Here is a 20,507-nt window from a genome sequence, read left to right as displayed (position 1 = left end):
CAGCCACACTTTGGAAAAGATGCAGGCAGGCATGGCAAGGCAAGTACTGCACCGGTCTGTCTGTCAGAGGCATTCCTCAATCAGAGCTCTCAGATATCAGCTCCTACTAGTATGAATGTCAAGCTCAATCTAATATTAAATATACATCCCTGCACGAAGTGAATGCAGTGTGTTTTCACCAGAGCAAAAAAAGACTTCTACCCTATGAAGCATCACAAGTGTACTCGTGAGAGTCTGGGTCCCTGTGCCGAATGATAACCTTTTATACCAATCAAATAGCTTTTCAGATCCATCCCAGAGTAGATAGGGTACAGTTTTTTTGCATTCTGAAGACTGCATTACAAGAACTACAAGTCCTAGAAAGCAAAGATGCAGACATGTCAGCCCTTTAAAATAATCTGTGACGGCTCATTGTTGTTTAAGCGAGCTCTCGGTTCAATTAAAATATGGCCTTCAACAAACATGCCTTCAGTGGGACAGATATAACTATGCATTTAAACGCACTGTGTAATATTAGAAAAATATGCATTATCGAACGTTTCGCCGCTTGAAAAAGATGTAGCTGGCGCACATCTGAGGGGAAAGGTGAGCAGGGGCCCCTGAGGTGGTGAACGGTCAGACAGCTTGTTTTCATGAAAAATACAGGTTTCTTTCAAGTACAGCACAGAGCTAGCAAAGAACATATATGGCCTGGTGCCATGAGCCTGCATATGGACCAGTCGGTCCTCAGAATACTTCACCAGTCACCCCAATAGCAAGTGAAAAATCATAAGGGCAGCCCAGTAACCTGGACTCAGGAGTGTCTATGGCTATGCTTGGAGTGAAGATTAGCTATACTGGTTATAGCTCATAAAAGCCTGAACCCGAGTGAGTTATTAAAGGTTTCTTAGAAGTGTAAAATAAATGTAAAAACATTATTTTCCGGTGATTTTCAGTCGTGCCTGCATCTGCACTCTTCTTCCACTGTTGGCACGTCTTTCCCTCTCGCCGCTGTCTCTTCCTTCTCACTGCTGTCGCTTCCCATTCCTCTTACTGCTGTCGCTTCCTTCCCTCTCACCACCATCGCTTCCCCTCTCACCACTTCCCCTTCCTTTCCTCTCATGCTGATGCTTCCTTCCCTCTCACCTCTATCGCTTCCTTTCCTCCCACCTCTGTCACTTCCATCCCTCTCAACGCTGTCACTTTCGTTCCCTCTTAGCGCTGTTGCTTCCATCTCTCCTCTGTTGCTTCCCTTACCTCTCACCGATGTCGCTTCCTTAGCTCTTATTGCCGTCTGTCACAAAAGATCTGCAGCCACTATCTTTTCTCCTGCCCTCTTTAGTTCTTGCTTCTCCTCACATCTTACTCTGTCTTTTTCCTCCATTCTTCTTGGCCACCGCTCATCTGTTTCTCCCCACTCTCCTCCCCTTATCTCGCCCATAGATCCGTGACTTTAAAACGGACTCCACTTGCTGACTTGCCTTGAGGGCGCGAGAGAAACAAATAATACTTTATATTCATAATGCTGACAATATGCCGATTACTGTTCTTAATAAGGAACAATAACAGCAAGCGGTGTCATCTGGCAGGGGCAGCGGGGCTTCGGAGCAGCAGATAAATCGCAGAATTTCTCTGGCAATTAACCCGCTGAGCCATCGTTCCAGATGATAGCATCACCAGGCACCCTGCTCGCAGGATCACGGAGGCACGGCGTACTCACAGTATCACGAGGTACTGTGTACTCGCACAATCCCAAAGCACTCTACAGTATCAGGAGTCACTGTGCACACAGTATGACAAGGCACTGTGTAGTATCACTACTACAGAATGCGCATAGTACCACAACGCCTGGTTCAGTAGCAGCAAGCACTGCGTGCTCACAGTACAACCTGGTACGTTGTGCTCACAGCATCACAAGCACCTGTTTACCATGAACCATAGCTTACAGTATCCCCAGGCAGGCGCTATGTGGTGGCAGTCTCACCACCAGAGACTATGTGCTTGCAGCATCAGTGTCACCAGGCTCTGCGTGCTCACAGTGTCTCGAGGCACTGTACAGTATTACCAGGCAGTGTGACTCGCAGTGCCTGCAGGCATTGTGTGCTCACAGTATCACAAGGAGCTCTATACTCACTATATCACAACTTAAGGCCCTGTACAGTATCACCAAGTCCTGTCTGCTCACAGTATCGTCATGTTCGTTGAGGGCAGTGCATGCGCAGCAGCGCGGAAAAGGAATCTAACTTTGAAATCTACTTGACCAGCTTCTCTGATCAATGCTAGCGGTGACACTGTGCCAAAGTTATTTAATACACACACACATTCACTCACCGTTTGGTGGTGCCGGCCTAGCCCTTCAGTCACAGACAGCAAAGAACACTTGCGAACTCTTGCAGGCGTGCATCGAGCTTGTGACCATTAGTTAAGCCTGACTACTCTGTGCCAAGCTACCAGAGGGTGAGCGCAGGTTATCTTTTAGTGTGTATCTAACTTACCCTGACTAAAGTGGTGGTCCCTACATGGACAGGGTACACACCTCTGACAACTAGAGACCACATTTCTAAAAATGGCCTACTTGCATCATAGTAGCCCATCCCCTGCTCTGAAAGCATCTCACTAGCCTCTAGTCCTCTGGGAAAATGCCAGGGTGGAAGAATAACCTTTCCTGACATTTGCAAGAGTAGTATGACCCCTACCCATCACATTTCCTAACCTGTGGTTATTTTGCCTTATAACTTTCATGTTACCTTTAAAAGGTTTTTTCAACGGCTAATTTCAAAAGTCAAAACATGTACATACATTAAAAAAAAGACACACAAAAGTGCACCTTGTCCTTTCAGTAAATGAAAGGAAAGGTTCACCCAATTACCCAGTGAAGCCCAAAACAGTATGTAAAATGTTAACAGCGAGTCAATAATCAAAATGTTGATGACAAATTCATGTCAGCAATAACACTGTATTGTATTCTGACCTTTTTAAGGCCAGAATACTACATTCTCATTAAAAGCAGTTTCGGGTTGCATTGCAATCATAAAAAAATGGCGGTTTTTCCCCGGTTTCTATACTTTTTTTGTTTTAAAACATACCCATCCTGTTTATTAATTCTTTCTTTGCACCCCTGCAGAGTTTACTATTGCAGTTCATCTGGACTGGTCGGCGCCTTCGGCCACAAAAACCCTGGACTGAGTTCCCAGAATTAGGTCTCTAATTTAAAACATTTACTTCGAAAAGCATTTAATTTGAAGCTCGAAATTTGTTAAATATCCTAGGCCCAATGAACTAAAGTATTTGGCAGTTGTCAACCCTGCAATTCACAAAATCACAGGGTTTGCGACCGCCAAATGACATTTCCAAATGTACCAAGCCTTCGTCTATTTTGCAATTTGGAAAGGCCTTTTCGAATTGCAAAATGGAGTTATCAACTCATTCGGAATCACAATTAGGCAAAGAGTCTAAAAGGAGTGTCCCTTCCTAATTGTGAATCACAATGAGATATTTCAATGATTTGCCACCACAATTTTGACTGCAAAACATTGAAATTGTATAGACCCCTCCAATGAGCTGCAAAGGGGAAGGCATCCTCGTTGGACAACTTTTCATAACATTGTTTTGAATCAAATCGTTGTTTTTAGTGGTGATCAGGGTGTTATTCTGTTGGTTGAATTTTGTTTTCTGGCACACTCCACAGTCCGAGGTCAGTTGCTGATGGAGATTACTTTGTTCCAGCCATTTTGAATGTGCCATTTGAGGGGGGAGTATTTTGAGGGTGAGCGCTCTAGTTGAGCTGTAACATGACATCAGCAATAAGCCCTATCCGCCCTAAAAAAAGGAGCTGATGCATGGACGTGCACCTGGTGCTCAGTATAATACCAGGTTAGTCAATCCCCCATTCATGGTCAGATGCAGATGAAGATTATTTTGTTCCAGCTATTTTGACTTTGCCATTTGAGGGGGGTGGGGAGTATTCGGAGGATAAGCGCTCTAGGTGGACTGTCACATAAACTCAGCAACTAGCCCTATGTGCCATGAAAATAGGGCTGATGCGGGGATGAACTGCTGGTGTAGCGAAGGCACGCCAAAGGCAAGCCTGTCTGCACCTGGACGTCGACAGGAGCCAGGGACTAGGCCCCTTTGGATATACCAGGCCTTCGCTACACCCCCTCCCAAATGCGCACTTTGTGCCCCGTTCTCCCAATCAACTGCTATAAGTAATTGGACCTAGGGAAAAGAGAATTTATTTGTAAGTACTACAGCTATTCCATCACGCCACTGAGCAGATATGACCAAAAGAACAGAGCGAGTGAGCTATATAACTTTTACATGATTAGTAAAAAGAAGTGCCAGGGCCCTTGTCAGGAGGCCACTGCAGCTTGAACCACCCATTGCCTCCACTAGCACTGCCAATGACAGTACCGTCACAACTAACCATCACACTCATAGAAGTGCGACAAATCAGACTTTAAATATGCATTAACCATGACTAACACATGCTGCCCGAACTATTCTTATAGCTTTGGGTGGCAGGAATTAGTGATTTTAATGTATATTTAATTATTTTACAACTGTTGTTGTGCTACTCACAAAATCAGATAAGCAGCGCCACCATGCGGCAGGCTGTTATAAGAGCCGGTGTTCACAATAAAGTCCCAGTACCGAGCACCGGAAACTACTGGCTCAAATTAAGCACTGATGTCAAGATCTTTGATTTCATTACAACTGGGCACCTAACTCATTATTTCTTACACAGTCTTGGCTCAACCAATATGCTAACCCGGAGGTGATATTTGCCTTACCAGCAGGCTATAGTATTAAAAGAAGAGATAGACTAACAGGGAGGAATTGCTATAATCCAGGAGGAGTAGTTTCTTGGTTCACTCAAAAAGGTCCCTATCCCAGATTGCAAATGTGCTTTGTTTCAGATAAGAGTGACTAGTAATTTTAATGTTCCGGTGTGCTTGTACATCATCCACCTGGCCCTGGGAGGCATGTTCGGGATGAGTTCATTGACGCCATTTCTCCTTTGGTGGGGAAGTTAGCAAGTTCCATCGTCATCAGAGATCTTAATCTACATAGTGAGGCAGGCTCCTCGACTCAGCTTTTTAATTGTATTCATGATTTGGAAGCTATTCATCTCATTCAGTTAGTGAAGGATCACATGCACGAGGCTTGCCACCTATTAGACCCGGCGTTCTCTCATTTACAGGTCCATACGCCGATCCAGGCTCCATGGTGTGATCATTTCGAAGTCCCCTTTATCGTGGCAGCGCCATGTGCTTTGCACAGTGAGCAGGGCAAATATGCTATTGGTAGAGTGGTATACTCTGGGTGATAGTGGTTTTTGTAACTTATTACACAATAGTGTTCCAAGGATTGATACTAAGATCGAGGAGGCGGCGCAGAATGGGAGCTCCGGGATGGTTTCGACACTGGATGTATAATTCACTTAAGAGGTGATTGGGCAGAAAAAGAAGTCCTCCACCCCATGGTTTGACTAACACTTAACTGAGCAAAAACACCACGCTGTAAGTTGATGGAACGTACTTAAAGACAATCTTATGATAGTGCTGCCAAAAAACGATTAAAATCTATCATAAAAGGGTAATAAAGGCTTGTGCTAACATTTTCGCAGCAAAAATAGAGAGCAGCCATAGCCCTGTGCAGGGTTTGATCACGTTTAGGGATAATCCACGCTTAACTGGGATGTCTAATGAAGAATGCAATCTGCTGGCAGACTACTTCACTAAGAAATTAAAGATATTTATTCCAGCTTCCTGTGGGAAAACACGGGCTGCGGTCCCTTACAGATCGCTCAGGTAGAACTGGGTTCACTTTCAAACAGCTGCCTAATTTGAGTTGACTCATAATTAGGGCTCCCGGTTTTATGGTACTTATATTTTTGTCATTTCCGTCTGTATTTATCCATATTTATTGTTTGCTAATTTTACCTGTATTTATCCATATTTAGTTTAGGTTTTATGAAAAAATTAAGCTGAAATGTGTATATTTCTGCATTTATTTAACCGGTTAATGTACACTTGTGCCTGAACGCCTGACAAGTTTCAATGATATATATACACACTCAGATGATAAAATATGCACTTATAAGAAAAAATGCACATTTTAGTATTATGGTTGTGCAAATCTACTGCTGTTTAAGACTCTTTACTAAAATTCCTTTCTTTTTGCAATACCCTTGCCTGTTAACCCCTTCCATGCTGCGCAGATTCCGCCGCTGTGCTGACGGAATCTTGCGCGGGCGTGGTCATGACGGAACGGTTCCGTCATGAGCACAGCTCAACCGTGGCTCATGACGGAACCGTTCCGTCATGAGCACCGAAGGGGTTAATCCGCACAGCTTTTGGCCTGGCAGTCATGATTGACAGTATTCAGAATCACTGAAAAACAACCCAATTTCAGTTTTTATTCACATTTAAAAATAAATACAGACAGGAATATAAATGGTTTTCGGTCTGTATTTATATGCAAAAATCAGTAAAAACGGAAAACAGTGAGCCTTAATTATAATCTCTTAAATCAAAGGACAAATCTGGCTCTCTAGAAGATCCTGATGGGCCAGACATTTTGAAGAGAGCAGACACAGTCCATTTTACGATATTTCTCAATGTAGTAAATCTCTCATTAACTGCTGCTGAGGTGTTGACTGCTTGGAAACAGGTGAAAATAATTCTCCTCCTAAAGAAATTCAACTTAGACCAGGAGTCTCCAACCGGTTGATCATGAGCTACCAGCTGCTCGCGGAGACCCCCCAAGTGTCTTGCGCCGGTAGCGTCTCAATTTAGTAGCGTTAATAAGCTACTAAAATATAAAATTAAAATAAAATAAATTAAAATATTTCGGCTGGTTTTTTTTTAGACCTTATTGCCCGCCCTCACCCAAACCAGCTGCTCACATTGGCTGAATGGAGCTTAGCTAGGGCGTGCCAAAGTGGATGACGACGTTCCTCCCTGGCATCTCCATCTTTGAGCCACCTGCTTTTCACACCGTAGCACCGCACTTTTCATCCTGCGTGAGAGTGCCGGTGTGGAGCAGCAAGTGTGGCAGAGCGGAACGGCGGGTGCAGTAAAGCATGCATGTGGCGCGAGCAGTATTGAACTGCTATCCTGACCTGCACCACCTGCCTTTTTCAGCCTGCCACCAGTTTTTCTTTTTTTTTTTTTGGCAGAGTTTTATATAGAACTTGACCCGAATCCAATCAGGTATCAGAGCGCTTTACATAGCACCAGTTACGTTACATGAGGACACACATTCATTTTTTGTTAGGCACGGGGAGATTGAGTGATTTGCCCAGAATCACAGGATGTTCAGTGTCATTACCGAGACTCGAACCCAGTTTCCGAGGTCGAGCGCCCTATTTTTAGGTCTCGGCCAGCGAAGGCTGCGCTTGCGCAGTCTCGCTCGCGAGATTTAATGACTTGGAGAAGAGGGGCTTGAACCCGCCCCTCTTCTCCCCTGTTCTCCATTGGCTGGCCTCTTGAATGCTGGCCAGCCATTGGAGAAGAGGTCAGTAATTCCGATTAGGCCCCGTCCTTTTCGGATCGGGGGGCGTGTTTTTTGCAAGAAGTCTCATTCTCTCCTCCAGCCAATGGCTGGAGGAGAGAAAAGACAAACACACCCCCGAATCCGAAAACGCCGCTGCCTTTCTCCGAGGCATTTCTGCTCTGCCTCGGAGAAAGGCGGTGGTGTCTTCCGGTGCCCTCGGCTAACCTTACTTTCAAACTGGCTAAACTTACTTTCAAACTCCAGGGGTTGGTATGCGTGCGGGGGGGGGTGGAGGGCGCAGCTATGGGATTATAGATCTTGTTTATGTCTAACTCCGTGCCAAGCACCAATGTCACAGTCATGTAGGCAAAAACATAAGCAGAAAAATATGACAGGGCGACAGTCGACATTTGTCCAGCTCGGTGTAAGACTGTGTAGCGCACAGAAACATGCCATTGACCCCCCCTTCGCCACGCTGCCTCTACCTTCCCCTGCTTCTCAGTGTTCACTGCAGAGCTCTTGTTTACTGACCTCCGCTTCTTTCGAAAGGGGGCTGCCGCTTGCACCCGTCGCATCTTGTAAACAATGCAGGGAGGAGCCTAGAAGGAGCCGATTTTCTGCAGATCTGGTGGGACAGCGGCAGTGATATCCTCACGTTATCGTAACTCTTCGCTTTTGTAACAGATGTGGCACGATGTATTGAGGGGGCCTGAGACCAGCGAGTCACCTCCTAGCTGGTAAGATAGTACAAAGTGTTAAAATGCCTGGCGCTGGCTTCCTTTGCTATTTGCCGACTTGCTAGTTAATGTTCGGGGGGGGGGGGGCTAAGCAAAAATTTCGGGGGGGCTGAATCTTTAAACAGTAGGCAGGGTGGCGCTGATTTCGGGGGTGGGGGGGCTGAATCTAGGCAGAGTGGAGCTGCGGGGGTTCTTAGAAGGGGTGAACCAACAGCGAGGCCTCATTAACATGCAAATGGTCTTTTTAAAGACCTGTGCATCCACTTGAAGCCCTAGTGACACCACGACAATGTTACTGCTCTTGAGTTTCAAAAAGAGACAACAATATAATCATGCAGTGGCTGAACTCGACAGATTAAGAACTATATCCCAAATTATATATAACAGTCGGTAGACGCATGCCTCTACAGTGTTCTTATATTTTGAAACCAGAATTGGTCAAGTTCGTATCCTTTCAAAGTTCCCTTTTCAAACAATCATTATCAACGCCAAGTCTGGCCCTGGCACGGTAGTGCGATTTTTGTTTAGTATTAATAAAATTTGACACTTCAGACTGCAGTTTCAGCAGAGAGGACAAAGAAGGAATGGGCATGGGATCCAAATACTAATCATGCATATTAGTCTGGGCCACTGGCATTTTGCGATGCTGCAGCGTTTTCCTCATAATTATGGATTTGCCAAACTTCCCAAATAATGCTCGCATAATAAATCTCGCTTTTGAGAGTGATTAAGCTATTGACATTGTAAATAACAATGCCGTTTCTTTAAATGTTTTAAAAACATAAACAAAAATAATGTCATGAGCAATGCCAATAGCTCTAACTTTAACAATGCCGAGACCGTTGCATTGTAAATGCTTGTTGATCGGAGCAGCCGGAAAGGCTTTCGGAGCCCTGCGCTGGCCAGATCAGCTACACACCAGTAGTGAGCCCCTGATGGTTGTATAGGAGAGGCAGCTCATTTATCTAATCTGATGTAAGCATAAACGGCATTGGGGCCAGTATTTAATATGAATATTGTCACGCATGCAGGGCGACAAAAAATGCTTTTTTTCTTCGTCATGCAACACGGATCATTTATCTGCTGTAAGCATCAGCAGCATTGGGGCCAGTATTTTATATGATTTTAAATGTTATTGTCATGTGTGTCATGGCCACAAAGTGTTTTTTGTAGTTTTTTTTACATCTATGGAACGCTACTGATGTATCTGTTGTAAGAATCAGCAGCATTGGGAACATTATTTTATATGACTTATTGTCACGCGTGCCACGGGTAAAAATAGTTGTTTTTACATCAGTGAAACGCTCCTGATTCGAAGAGAGGGGAAGACTAGTCTGGATTTGTAACATAAAAATAATTGTATTTCCTGAGCGCACCTCATGTCCCTCGCCCATCCACTCCTTCCTTTCTAAACCAGCCTCGTGGTCCAACCCCTATTGCCCCTTCCTGAAGTACCAACACCCTCAGCTCTTTCCTCCAACCCCCCCTGCCACTTCTGTCCCTCCCTCCACCTTCTTGCATTGATTGTTTGGATAACTCGCGGCCCTCCCGTCCTCTCCCCTCCATCCGCCCGCACCTTTTCCTCGTAGAGAAGTCATCGTTCTGCCCAGTCTGTGTGTGAGGGGCCAAGAAGAGGTGAGAAGCCAACGCCAGGTGCTGCCGCTGGCTCCTCACACAGCCTGGGTGTAATTCAGCGCCATCCTGTTCTCTGCTGGAAGCGGGGAGCTGGGGATAGTGCTTGGCGCATACGCCTGCGTTTCCTGCAGGCGGCTGTGGGCTCAGCTCAGGCCTGGGGTGGCTGGGGGGGTTGGATGAGAAGGACCGCTCCTGGGCAGAGAGATACAGAGGGAAGCCGACCCTTAAATACGGACCTGGGTCTTGGCAGCCCCTGCAGCCTAGCAGCCCATTAGCCAAGAAAGGCTTTTTTAAACGCAGGCCTGGGGCCTGGCAGCCCATTAGCCAGGAAAGGCCCTTAAGCGTTGTGAGAAAAACGTGCCAATCACTGAGTACTGCAGTTTATTATTTTGCCATGAAGATAAAGGAGCTTAGAGGTATGTGGTATGTCCACTTATTTATCACTAACGTATCACTAATCTATAATGAAACTACGTGAACAGTCGGGATGTGCTGACAGTATGGTTAGTCAAAGCTTATTCATATGGATGGGCTCTAAAGACATTAGTCTTAAAGTTAATGAAGCTGGGCGGGGGGTCTTTTGAAAAAAATGCGCGCCTTGCTTGGCCTTTAGTAGCTCACAATGATTTTTACTGACCCGAAGTAGATGTCTATTCAGAAACGGTTGGAGACCCCTGACTTTGACCAAGACCTGCTTGAAAATTACCAGCTTATTTCTCGTTGGTCATTTTTGGAGAAAGCAGTGGGGAAAAACTGAACAATCTTTTGATAATATTTCTAGAAGGCCACCACTTGCTTGCTGTGTCTCAGAACAGCTTTAGGCCGGTCCACTTATCGAAACTGCCTTGCTTATGGTAACTGAAGAACTCAGGCAACTAGTGAATGACAGAGTTTACTTACTTCTTAAAGAATCGCTCCTTTCAGGTTATTTTTCCACCTCTCACCTCCTCCCAAAGGTACTTGGAGTTTGTTGCTCCTCGAGAATCTGCTTTGAGTCCTACACTAATTAATGTTTACGTCATTCCACTGGGAGAAATTGTGAGGTCTTTTGGGTTATCACTAGTATCTTATGCTGCTGATACCCATCTTATAATATCTAAGTCTGCTGAGGAAGAGAAAGACCCCGCTAATTTCAGGAAGTGCATGTCTGCTGCATGCAAATTGTTTGAAGCTTAATGCCAATAAAACGGAAATTCTGTTACAGGGAAAACACTCTCCAGAATGGGGCATAGATTGACAGCCTAAAATACTGAGCAAACCACTGGCGTAGCTGGGGTGGGGGCGGTCTGCCCCAGGCAGCACTATTATGGGGGCGGCGGGCACATGTGCGGCGGCTGTTGCTGAGCAGCCAGTACACCACACGAGAAGAAAGTGCAAGCGCACCTGCTTGCAAGCAAATCCTGCACCATCTAGCATAGTGGCGGTGTGGCGCCGGTGCGCCGCCCAGCGTACCATGTATGTGGGTCCCAGGGCCATCAATCTTGTAGCGCACGAAAGCGCTACCAATGACGGCCCAGGGCATCTTTCTTTTTTTGGCCAGCCCACGCGCTGCTTCAGTGACGCCTCGAGTCGACTCGAGAGTCAAGAGAGACACTGCTTTCACTTTCGTGAGTTCATGGGCAGCAGCTGAACTCGGAAATGGCTCATAGCTTCTGTTGATGCGCTCACAGCCGGTGAGGTAATGAATCCCGTGGCCCGCTGCATCAGGCGCACCCGACGACCCAGCCTGTCCCACCATAATGGCCCGTGCAGCTGAGCTGGCCGGCCAGAGGGAGCCTGATGTGGGCGGCCGGTCCCAACAGGGAGAGAGAGGCGAGCCAGGCGGTCGGCATCTCGTGAAATGGAGCTGCTCTCGAGATGCCACAGCTGCAATTTCTTTTCAAGTAAGAGTGTGCTTAGCTGCCCTGGAAGTTAGAGAGGGGCGTAAAATAAGCGTCCTTGCTGGCAATAATGTTCCAAATGATCTGTGCTACCGGCACATCATTAAAACAATTATGATTGGTAATGTCAAAATGTGTAAAAGGTGCAAGAGGGCAGTAACAATGGACCTAAATAAGCTATACTAAATGAATAGGAAAATATGTGAACGAAAAAAATGTAAAACACTGATTCTGAAGGCCAGTAGGAGGAAATGCTATTGGAACACGGAGGCGAGGGTTGTGTTATGGAGACTAAAAGAAAGGTGTGTTACATCCTACCCACCCAAAAAGTAGTAATTTGTAGTCTTATAAATTGTGATTTGGGTCTTTTGGATTTTAAGACTGCTATTTCACAGCATGGCATGCTGCCCTTTTCCGAATAGCATGAAACCCCTGACGCCATGGTGCCTGGGACCTCCACAAGGCTAGCGTTACTGTCGAGGCGCCCAGGCTCCTCTGTGGAACACGAGAAAGCACTCAATGCACTTTACATAATGAAACCAAACAAAAACAAATGACAGGCTAGCACCGCGAACTGAAACCAGAAAGGCCTTTACCGCGTCATAATTGTCATACCGTGTTGAGCATGCATTATATTTTTTCATTAGGACACCTCAGACTTGTATTGGCGATGGCAGGATGCTGTTTATTTATAAGCACGCACAGACTCGAGGCCATTTTAGACGTTTTCGATGAGCAGGATTATGTGAAATGTGCAAGGGATTATTTAATGCAATGTATCAGCGACGGCGCAACGCATCTGTTGGGCGACTGTAACAACACACCAACACGAACATTCAGAACGGGCCCATCCTTCCGAATAAATCTTTTTATTTTAACAAACCATAATCCGAAACTCCGTCCCCTTCTGATGCGGTCGAAGCATGCCTTTGAGTGCCTTGACAATCGCTGCCGCAGCGGCCTCATTACTAAACTTAGAATTTTAGAACCTAGTGGAGGCACAGTGGGAAACAATGCGGTCTCAGACTATGGGATAACATCCATCTTAGTCGGCGAACTGCAAATATTTAGGCAGGATTAAATGGATTTGACAAAACGTATATCCTCTTGCAGAAGGTTCTTCATCCTCACAGCGTGGGCTGGCGTCGGAGAAGACATGATAGAGGGCAGACGTTTGTGATCGTATTGCACATTGTACTCTGGTCCCTGTGTGCCATGTTTGGAGTTTGTGACAGACGAAGACTAAAACTAGGCCTTTTTCGCCAAAGTGATGGCAAATGGTGAGCTATCGCCGGCGTGATCTTTGCTTTCAAGCAGTGCTTAATTTGTAAACAAAATAAGTGGCAGGGCTCTCATCAGGAGGCCACTGCAGCTGGCACCACACATTGCCCCTGCTGTGCTGCCAATGATAGTGCTGTCAATGATAGTGACCATCACACTCCTACAAGTGTGACAATTCGGACTAATTCCGTCCCCAAAGCCATGAAAATGGCTTGGGCGGCAGATAAACGTCATTTTAATGTATATTGATTTAATAATGAACTGTTGTTGTGGTCATCTATAAATTATCCAGACAGCACCAACTTGTGGCAGGTTGTCACAAGCAGCACCAGTGTTGACAGTTAAGTGTCAGTGCCCAGCACCGGAAACCACCTGCTCAAATTAAGCACTGCTTTCAAGCAGACGCTGGAAACTCTGGAGTTACATTTCTAAGAGCACACATAGAGGGTCTACTGCTCATAAACATTTGAGAGTGTACAGGATTTGGAATCTGATGGTTTATGCTGTATTAATGGGTAAGGATTGTCCCATACAAGAGCCATGATGGACTACATAAAAGGTTGGCCCTTATGTTTGTTTTTAGGCCCAGTGTATGAGTTACTTGGTACGGGCCGACTGTATATATCATGAAATATTAATTGGTGAGATAACCTGGGCGGTTAAAGTATTTCTTGGAGAGATTTCTGTTTTGTGTAGTCCCAGAACTGACTCGAAGTAGTATAGAAGGTTAATGTGCTTGCAAAGCACATCATGTAATATGCAGATGATAGAATGTTTTTTTTAATGTAGCTAGGTAAGTGGGTTATTGCTTTGAACACAGATCCTTTCGTTACTTGCTGTTCATAAATAGTAAGCCTTTCAATATAGCACAGTGAGCTATGTAGGATATGTGACTGCTACACATTTTAACCCTCACTGACTCATGCAACACATCTTGTACACTGATTTACACACTTGCATGAAAATAGTGCTATTTAAATTGTGTGTAAATACTGGGACAGACCGACACATATGACATTCTTACAGTTCATGCACTTACATAAAGGGACCTAACAAAGTCAAAAGCATGCCTCTCTTAAGTACCTATGAAGAGATACCAAGCTGTGTGCTTTTGTTTCCCTCCGTTGCATTTACATTTAAGTGTGAGGTTCCAGGCCACTCCATCAAAAGGAGGCCTAATGGCCCCTTAACTTGTCCTTTATCTTTGGCCCATCTGGAGGTGAAAATAAAAAAGCCCCCCTCGCTGCCAGCACGTTGCTGATGGGAATGAAAAGCAGACAATGTGCAGGTGCTGCTGAACGTGTCCAGGAGTCTGAAAATGACACTGGGACAAGTTCAGCATATTTCTGTGTGGCCCAACTTCTGGGCAGGGTGGACGGCGTTCACCCTGTGAAAATAGTGGGTGGACACACACAGCACCTCCGCTCCGACCTTTGCTTTCACCTGCAGCGGAGTAGAGTGGGGCGTTGTAACGTAAACCCTGCCGATCCACCCCTGCTGCTCGCCGTCCTTCTTCCCCAGCCCCCCGGCCAATCTACAGTTAAATACCTGGGAGTTAGGGTGAAGAAGCTCTCTTTTGAACCTAAAACTGCATCCCTGACATTCTGTTGCAAAGGTGAGCATTCAGTCGTTGATCATCTTGCAACTTGATTATTGCAATATTTTGTATCCAGGCACTACTGGCTATGGTCAAAAGAGACTTTAGGTCATCAAGAATGCAAAAGCAAGGCTGCTATGCCAGATACTGAGAACTTGCTCTGTGTCTCAGCAACTCCACACTTTACAGTGACTCCCAGTGCAGAAGCCCACTCGATTTAAGACGTTATGTGTGGCCCACCGAAACTTCAATGCGCCCGCTGCACCTAGCCTGTTTCAGTTGCTCCATCTCTACCATCCTACTAGAGTAATACATTACACAAATCTCAACCTAGCTGCGATTCCACGCTTCAAGCTGGTTACATAAGAAGGTAGGTCCTTCCGTGTCTTGGCACCTAGGCTGTGAAATGAGAACCCCTTCACCTTAGGAATATATCTAATCATTTCAGTTTAAAAAACAGCTAAAGGCCTGGTTGATTGAGGCAGCAGAACTTGTTTCTTGACTGATACATCAGGCGTGCTGGAAAGCCCTTATTTGGGCAGCTATGCGCAGTATAAATGCCTATAACATAACATAACATTTTTAAACGTTTCATATTGAATTGAAAAGGATGTACTCTGATTTTGTAATAAACCAATGGTTTACACTTGCTTTCTGCATAGCCTGTATTCACTTTCAAACTACAGGACCCCTAAAATGTGGAGACTATTTTGAAAAACAAGCATTTTATTCAGTCTGGTACTGCATATTCATAACAGAGACGGGAGGTCATAAAAATCTAGCCTTGCTTGAAATTTCACCATTTAGTACAATAACTGGGAATATATTTTTATGTATGCCGCAAAATCAAAAGAGGAAATAATTAATATATAAATATTCTCTTCTCAGCCAGCACTTTACTATATAAATGCACTGGCCTTTTTCGAAAAAAAGTCACAGGCTGAAGGTATGCGTATCTGCCTGTGATCATCGAAATTAGTGATTAGAATGTTCATATGTTTGTTTCCCACAACATGCTTAAGGGCATTAACAGCTATGTATTCCACTTTTCCTTCCTTAGGAGGCTTTGCTTTCATCTTAGTTCCATAAATGCAGACTGGACATTTTACTCACTGCATGGTGTTAACCACTGTTAGTACTTTTAAGCAGGAGTCAAATTCAAATTCAAATTCAAAAGGTGCTTTATTTCGAATTTAGTATATAAATTCATAAAAAGTCGCATACATACAGTGTTTAAATACACAACCCAAACATTAAAAAGAATCAAGTTCCATTAACAAGTTTAGCAATCCATATCTGCTCTTGATTTCAACATAGATTTTAAAAAACGGACAATAAAATATATACAATCCATGTGCAATAATTGTAAAAACATTAAAGCAGGTTTAACTTGGGTGAAGTTCATTTTCTTTAAAATTGGAATCAGGAAGGTTTTCCTTGGAACTGAATAAAATTTACAAAAAAACATAAAATGTTCCAAGTTTTGCGGCGAATGACCATCACAGCCACATACTGGTAACAGCTGCCCTTTATTACCCACTTTTGGCCTAGCCACTAAAAGATGGTATGTGTTACATCTAAACCTAGATAGTAAAAAAAATTCGTGGGATGTAAGAGTGGACAATAAGTAAGGCTCAGCACTAGGGGTCGTTATTAGAGTGAGGTATGACCGGACACTGGGTTTAGTAAGCTCAATCCCGTCTCTTTCTTGCACCCTATAGTTCAGAAAAGAGGTTTTAATCGATGGGATGTCCTTTTTAAGGATATCTTCAGGCGTAGTAAAAAGAGAACCCCTTCCAAGTAGTTCAAATCCCCTTTTGATGTAGGCAAACCAAGGGAAACGTGCCATGTTCTCTAGCGCCAAGCAATCCCTAAGTATAGCTTGAGTCAAGGGTATATCCGAGTTAAGCCAGCACTGTAGCCAGAAGATCATGGGGCGCAGCGTTATCTGGTCGGCTATGTATGGTACTCCCAGTTCTTCGTGAGCCACCAAGTTTGGAGTACTTTGCGGGACACATAGGAGTCTTTTTAAGAACTTATTTTCCTCGACCTGTAGTGGTTTTATCACACCACGTCCCCACAACTCACTACCGTAGCATGCTATGGCAATACTCTTTGCTCTATAAACCTGAAGCATGGCCCCCGTCGGTTTCTTCCCTATTTTAGAAGCAAAATTAAAGATTGCAGCGTTTGCCCGGGCTAACTCCCCCCTTTTTTTATGTATCACGGCATCCCACTTTAATTTGTCATCAAATAGAACTCCTAGATAAGAGAACACCTTGGTGCTGGGGATTAAATCTCCCCCTGTTTTAAATTGAAATGTCTTACTGGAGCGTTTGCCCAATCTCATAGTATAAGACTTTGTACTATTAATTTTTAAATCTAACTTGTTCATAAATCCATGAAAGGAGTTTAACAAGGTCTGGAGCCCGTTTTCTGTTCTAGCTAATAGTACAGCATCGTCCGCGTATAGCAAAACGGGAATACCCCGTCCAGCTATACGCAGGAAATCTGCACCAGTCTCTATCAGGGTCCTCTCAAGATCGTTGATATAAAAATTAAAATAGTTTCTAGTTAGAGTTTTGAAACGCCTTTAAAGCCAGCCTTCTTACACATCAGCCAGCAAAGAAGGTTTAGAATGGGGCAGACCGACTGACTTGTTTTTGGCTTTAGCAGCCTGTTTCTGCTCTTCTGGGGTTCCTTCACTGGAGAAAGGTTGAAGAGGGAGTTCACTTTAAAATATACTTTTATGTCAGACTTGCGATGCACCCCTAGACGAGAAGTAAACAGTCTTTCTGTAGTACGAAATTCATCACAGCACCCGAAGGAACTTCTAGGAACTTCATCCTTTCCAAGTACCACCTTCAAGATGCCCAGGAGAGGATCCAGGCAGGTTCCGGTATCTGAAAAAACACCACCCGCACTCCCACACTGTTCCAACCTTGATTGTCTATAGCAAAAGTAAAGATTCCTGTTTGACTGGGCTGCTTCTTCCTAGTGAGATGTATAAAGGTCACACATAAACCTAGAGTAGAGGGATCAGCTTCTCCACTTTTGCCATTCATCGATTAAGACTACCTTACTATCAGACTGCCCAAGTTCCTGGTTCAGTATAGGTGGAGTTATGAACAGAACCATTCTCTTTAGCTACAATGATGGTTATGACATTCCTCAGAGACACTCCCCTCTATGGAAGGTGCTTGGACCACAGAGAAGATATGATGTAAAGTAACTGGTTGAGAGGCTGTCTGTGAAGTCAAATTATTTCACATCTCTAAAGACTCCTCGCTATTGCACCGGGAAAAAAGAGAGCTATCGCCATCCTAAATTCACACAATCTTTCCTCTGCGAGATGTAGAAAAAACAGCCACGGTGCATATGGAGTATGCAAATGTCTGTGTAAGCAGAGACTCACCGGATTATGGAATTCTCAATTGCAAACACCACTGTAAACTTCAAACTGGTCAATAAATGTAGCCCTTTGATTAGTGTATACACACGAGTATGCAGATTATGGGGTATGTTCAAAGTATGACACTGCTGAACAATATGCAAGCAGAGGAATACATTTTTCTATGTGATATCCAAACTCCTCACCTTGGTGACTAAGGTAAAAATACCAGCATATTTTTAATCTGACAATGTTTGTACTACCTATTATTCTTTCATACTACATGAGACGGGGGTTCAGTCCTTTCAACAAGTCTAGGATTGGATGAACCACTCACCTTATGAAGTGCCGGAGCCAGTACTGGTACCAGGAACCCATTGTAAATATAGTTCACGAGCTGATCACGAATCAGAGGATGAGCTACCTAGGACAGAAATGTCTTCAGTCATAAACAATACAAAAGGACACTGTTCACCAAGATGCACAGTGAAACTGCATGCTAAGCAAATCTATGTTTACTGATGTGAATCGATGAACTTCTATGAAGTTGGGCGTGTGACTAGAATGCTTGTAAAAGGTGCAAGGTTTCAAGCAGTGGACCCTAGACCGTCTTGAGATCCAGAGCCTCCTCACAGCATTAAAACATGTGCATACGCCTGCTCTCTCGGAGTAGAGGCCATTCCCTATTTGAAGTCAATGTGATCCTTTGCATCCCTGATGAGCATGGTTACAGCAACAACAGTGACAAGGGTGTTCTGCTAGGTGAAAAAATGCCCTGCAAAAAAACACTAGAGCAAGGGTTGCTGTGGTCCTCGGAGGAGAAAATATTTGCCCCTCTCCAACACCAGCGGGATGAGGGACAGGGTATCTGTAGTTGCTGAGACATGTATTGCCCTAGAATAAATAAGCTACAGGAAATCAGTTGTTTCATTTGCCAGTGTGATTTTCCCAACTTTTTTTTAATGAAGAAACTGTCTCATCAAAACTTTACTACTTCAAACAGTTCTCTCCCCCCCCCCCCCCCCCCCTTGGAAAACAAAGGAAAATGAGGGATGGATCAATCAAGAGACAGCATGACAAGAGCTATGTGAAAGTCTGATAGAAAACCTAGAAGAGATGTTCGAGGACGCATGGAAGAAAAAATAAACTCTCACATAAGGAAATCCGAAAAATATTCCCACGTACACTAATAAAACTTCTTAAGGACAGGTATTACATTAAACACAGGAAAAACAAAAGTGTTTTGTGAGAATTCGGAAAACCTGAGGAGCAATTCTGTACGCACCCGAAGAACAGAAATAGAAAACAAGCATGGCAACCAGCCTTTTTGCTTTGTCATTGCTTGTTTGTCTAGGTTTTTGTAAAACAGTTTTGTTGGGGGGGAGCTTACGGATATGTATATATAGGCAAAATATTTTTGGGGTTTCAGAAGTTTCAAAAAGCATACATTGTCATTGTCGTACCTGGCACTGAAGGGAACTGCTTTGTGTACAGAAGTGCGCCTTGTGAACTAGTAGAATGCCTTTACTCACACTGACCCATGCTTTGTGCTGTAATGGCCAGAAGCAAAATGTGAATGAAATAACAAGAGACCAGTGGATAAAGAGGGCTGGCTGAAAGCCCCTATAAGTAAGTATATTATGCAAATCATTTTAGTAAAATCACATGGTCTTGACTGACACAAGACCTAAAAACAAGCATTTGCAATGCAATAGGTCTCGCATTTACAAGTGTTTGAGCTATTGGCATTGTAAATGACAAGAGCTTAAACTCTTGCAAAATACGAGACCTATTGCTTTGCAAATATTTGTTTTATCAATGTGCCCCATGCCGCGCTTACACGTAATGGAGGGCGGACCCCTTTCTTTAGACGAGCCGTGTCTAAGGAAAGGGGAGCGGCTGCTATTAAAGTGAAACTGCGGTGTGGGGGTTTTTACAAAAAAAACATCTTGCTTCTCTATTATTCAGAGTGTAAACAAATGGAGGTCCAAGGATGCCTCCAGCCCAGCTGCTTGGCTTGAAATTAGGTTGCAATCAGTTATGCAACATGAGTTTAACACAACGGACAGTCAAAGTAAATGTCACCAATTTTGTGGTTTACGGCAAAATACAAATGACAGCTCTGAATGAAATGTATTGAAAGGAACTATATGAACTAATGTTAGGATTTTTAAGAAAGGATTTAAAATGTGTAGTCAGCTATAATGAAATTAACAACGTAGTCATACTCAATGCATTACTAAGAGCAAGGTTTTCATTAATTTATGAATGTGTTTACTTTTTTGTGAAGATTAATATACTTTTGCTAATAATAATAATAATATGTTGCTGGATTGATACAAAGCAATAATCTCCTGGATTAGTGCTAATGTACACTTTAATGTGTTAACTCTAGAAGAACTCATATGCATATATTCGTGGTCTGTATGTCAAATATTTGGGGGTTTACCTTCACTATGATAACATAGGTCTATTGCGTAGGTGTCTTTAGCAATGGTTTCTCACTG

General features: G+C 44.0%; 1 protein-coding gene across 3 annotated transcripts in view; it reads right to left on the bottom strand.

Moving 5' to 3' along the window:
* Positions 1 to 20,507, bottom strand: part of FHIP1A (FHF complex subunit HOOK interacting protein 1A) — a 389,114-nt gene that overhangs the window by 166,047 nt on the left and 202,560 nt on the right. For all 3 annotated transcript variants that reach the window (XM_085641659.1, XM_085641660.1, XM_085641661.1), the window contains one exon: positions 18,338 to 18,424. In XM_085641659.1, coding sequence (XP_085497785.1) covers positions 18,338 to 18,424 — 87 coding nt within the window. The remainder of the gene's footprint in view (positions 1 to 18,337; positions 18,425 to 20,507) is intronic.

Source organism: Triturus cristatus, chromosome 2_2 (genome assembly GCF_964204655.1).
Source record: "Triturus cristatus chromosome 2_2, aTriCri1.1, whole genome shotgun sequence".
Lineage (NCBI taxonomy): Eukaryota > Metazoa > Chordata > Amphibia > Caudata > Salamandridae > Triturus > Triturus cristatus.
The sequence above is the reverse complement of the archived record's forward strand: the minus strand, read 5'-3'. Positions and strand labels throughout refer to the sequence as shown.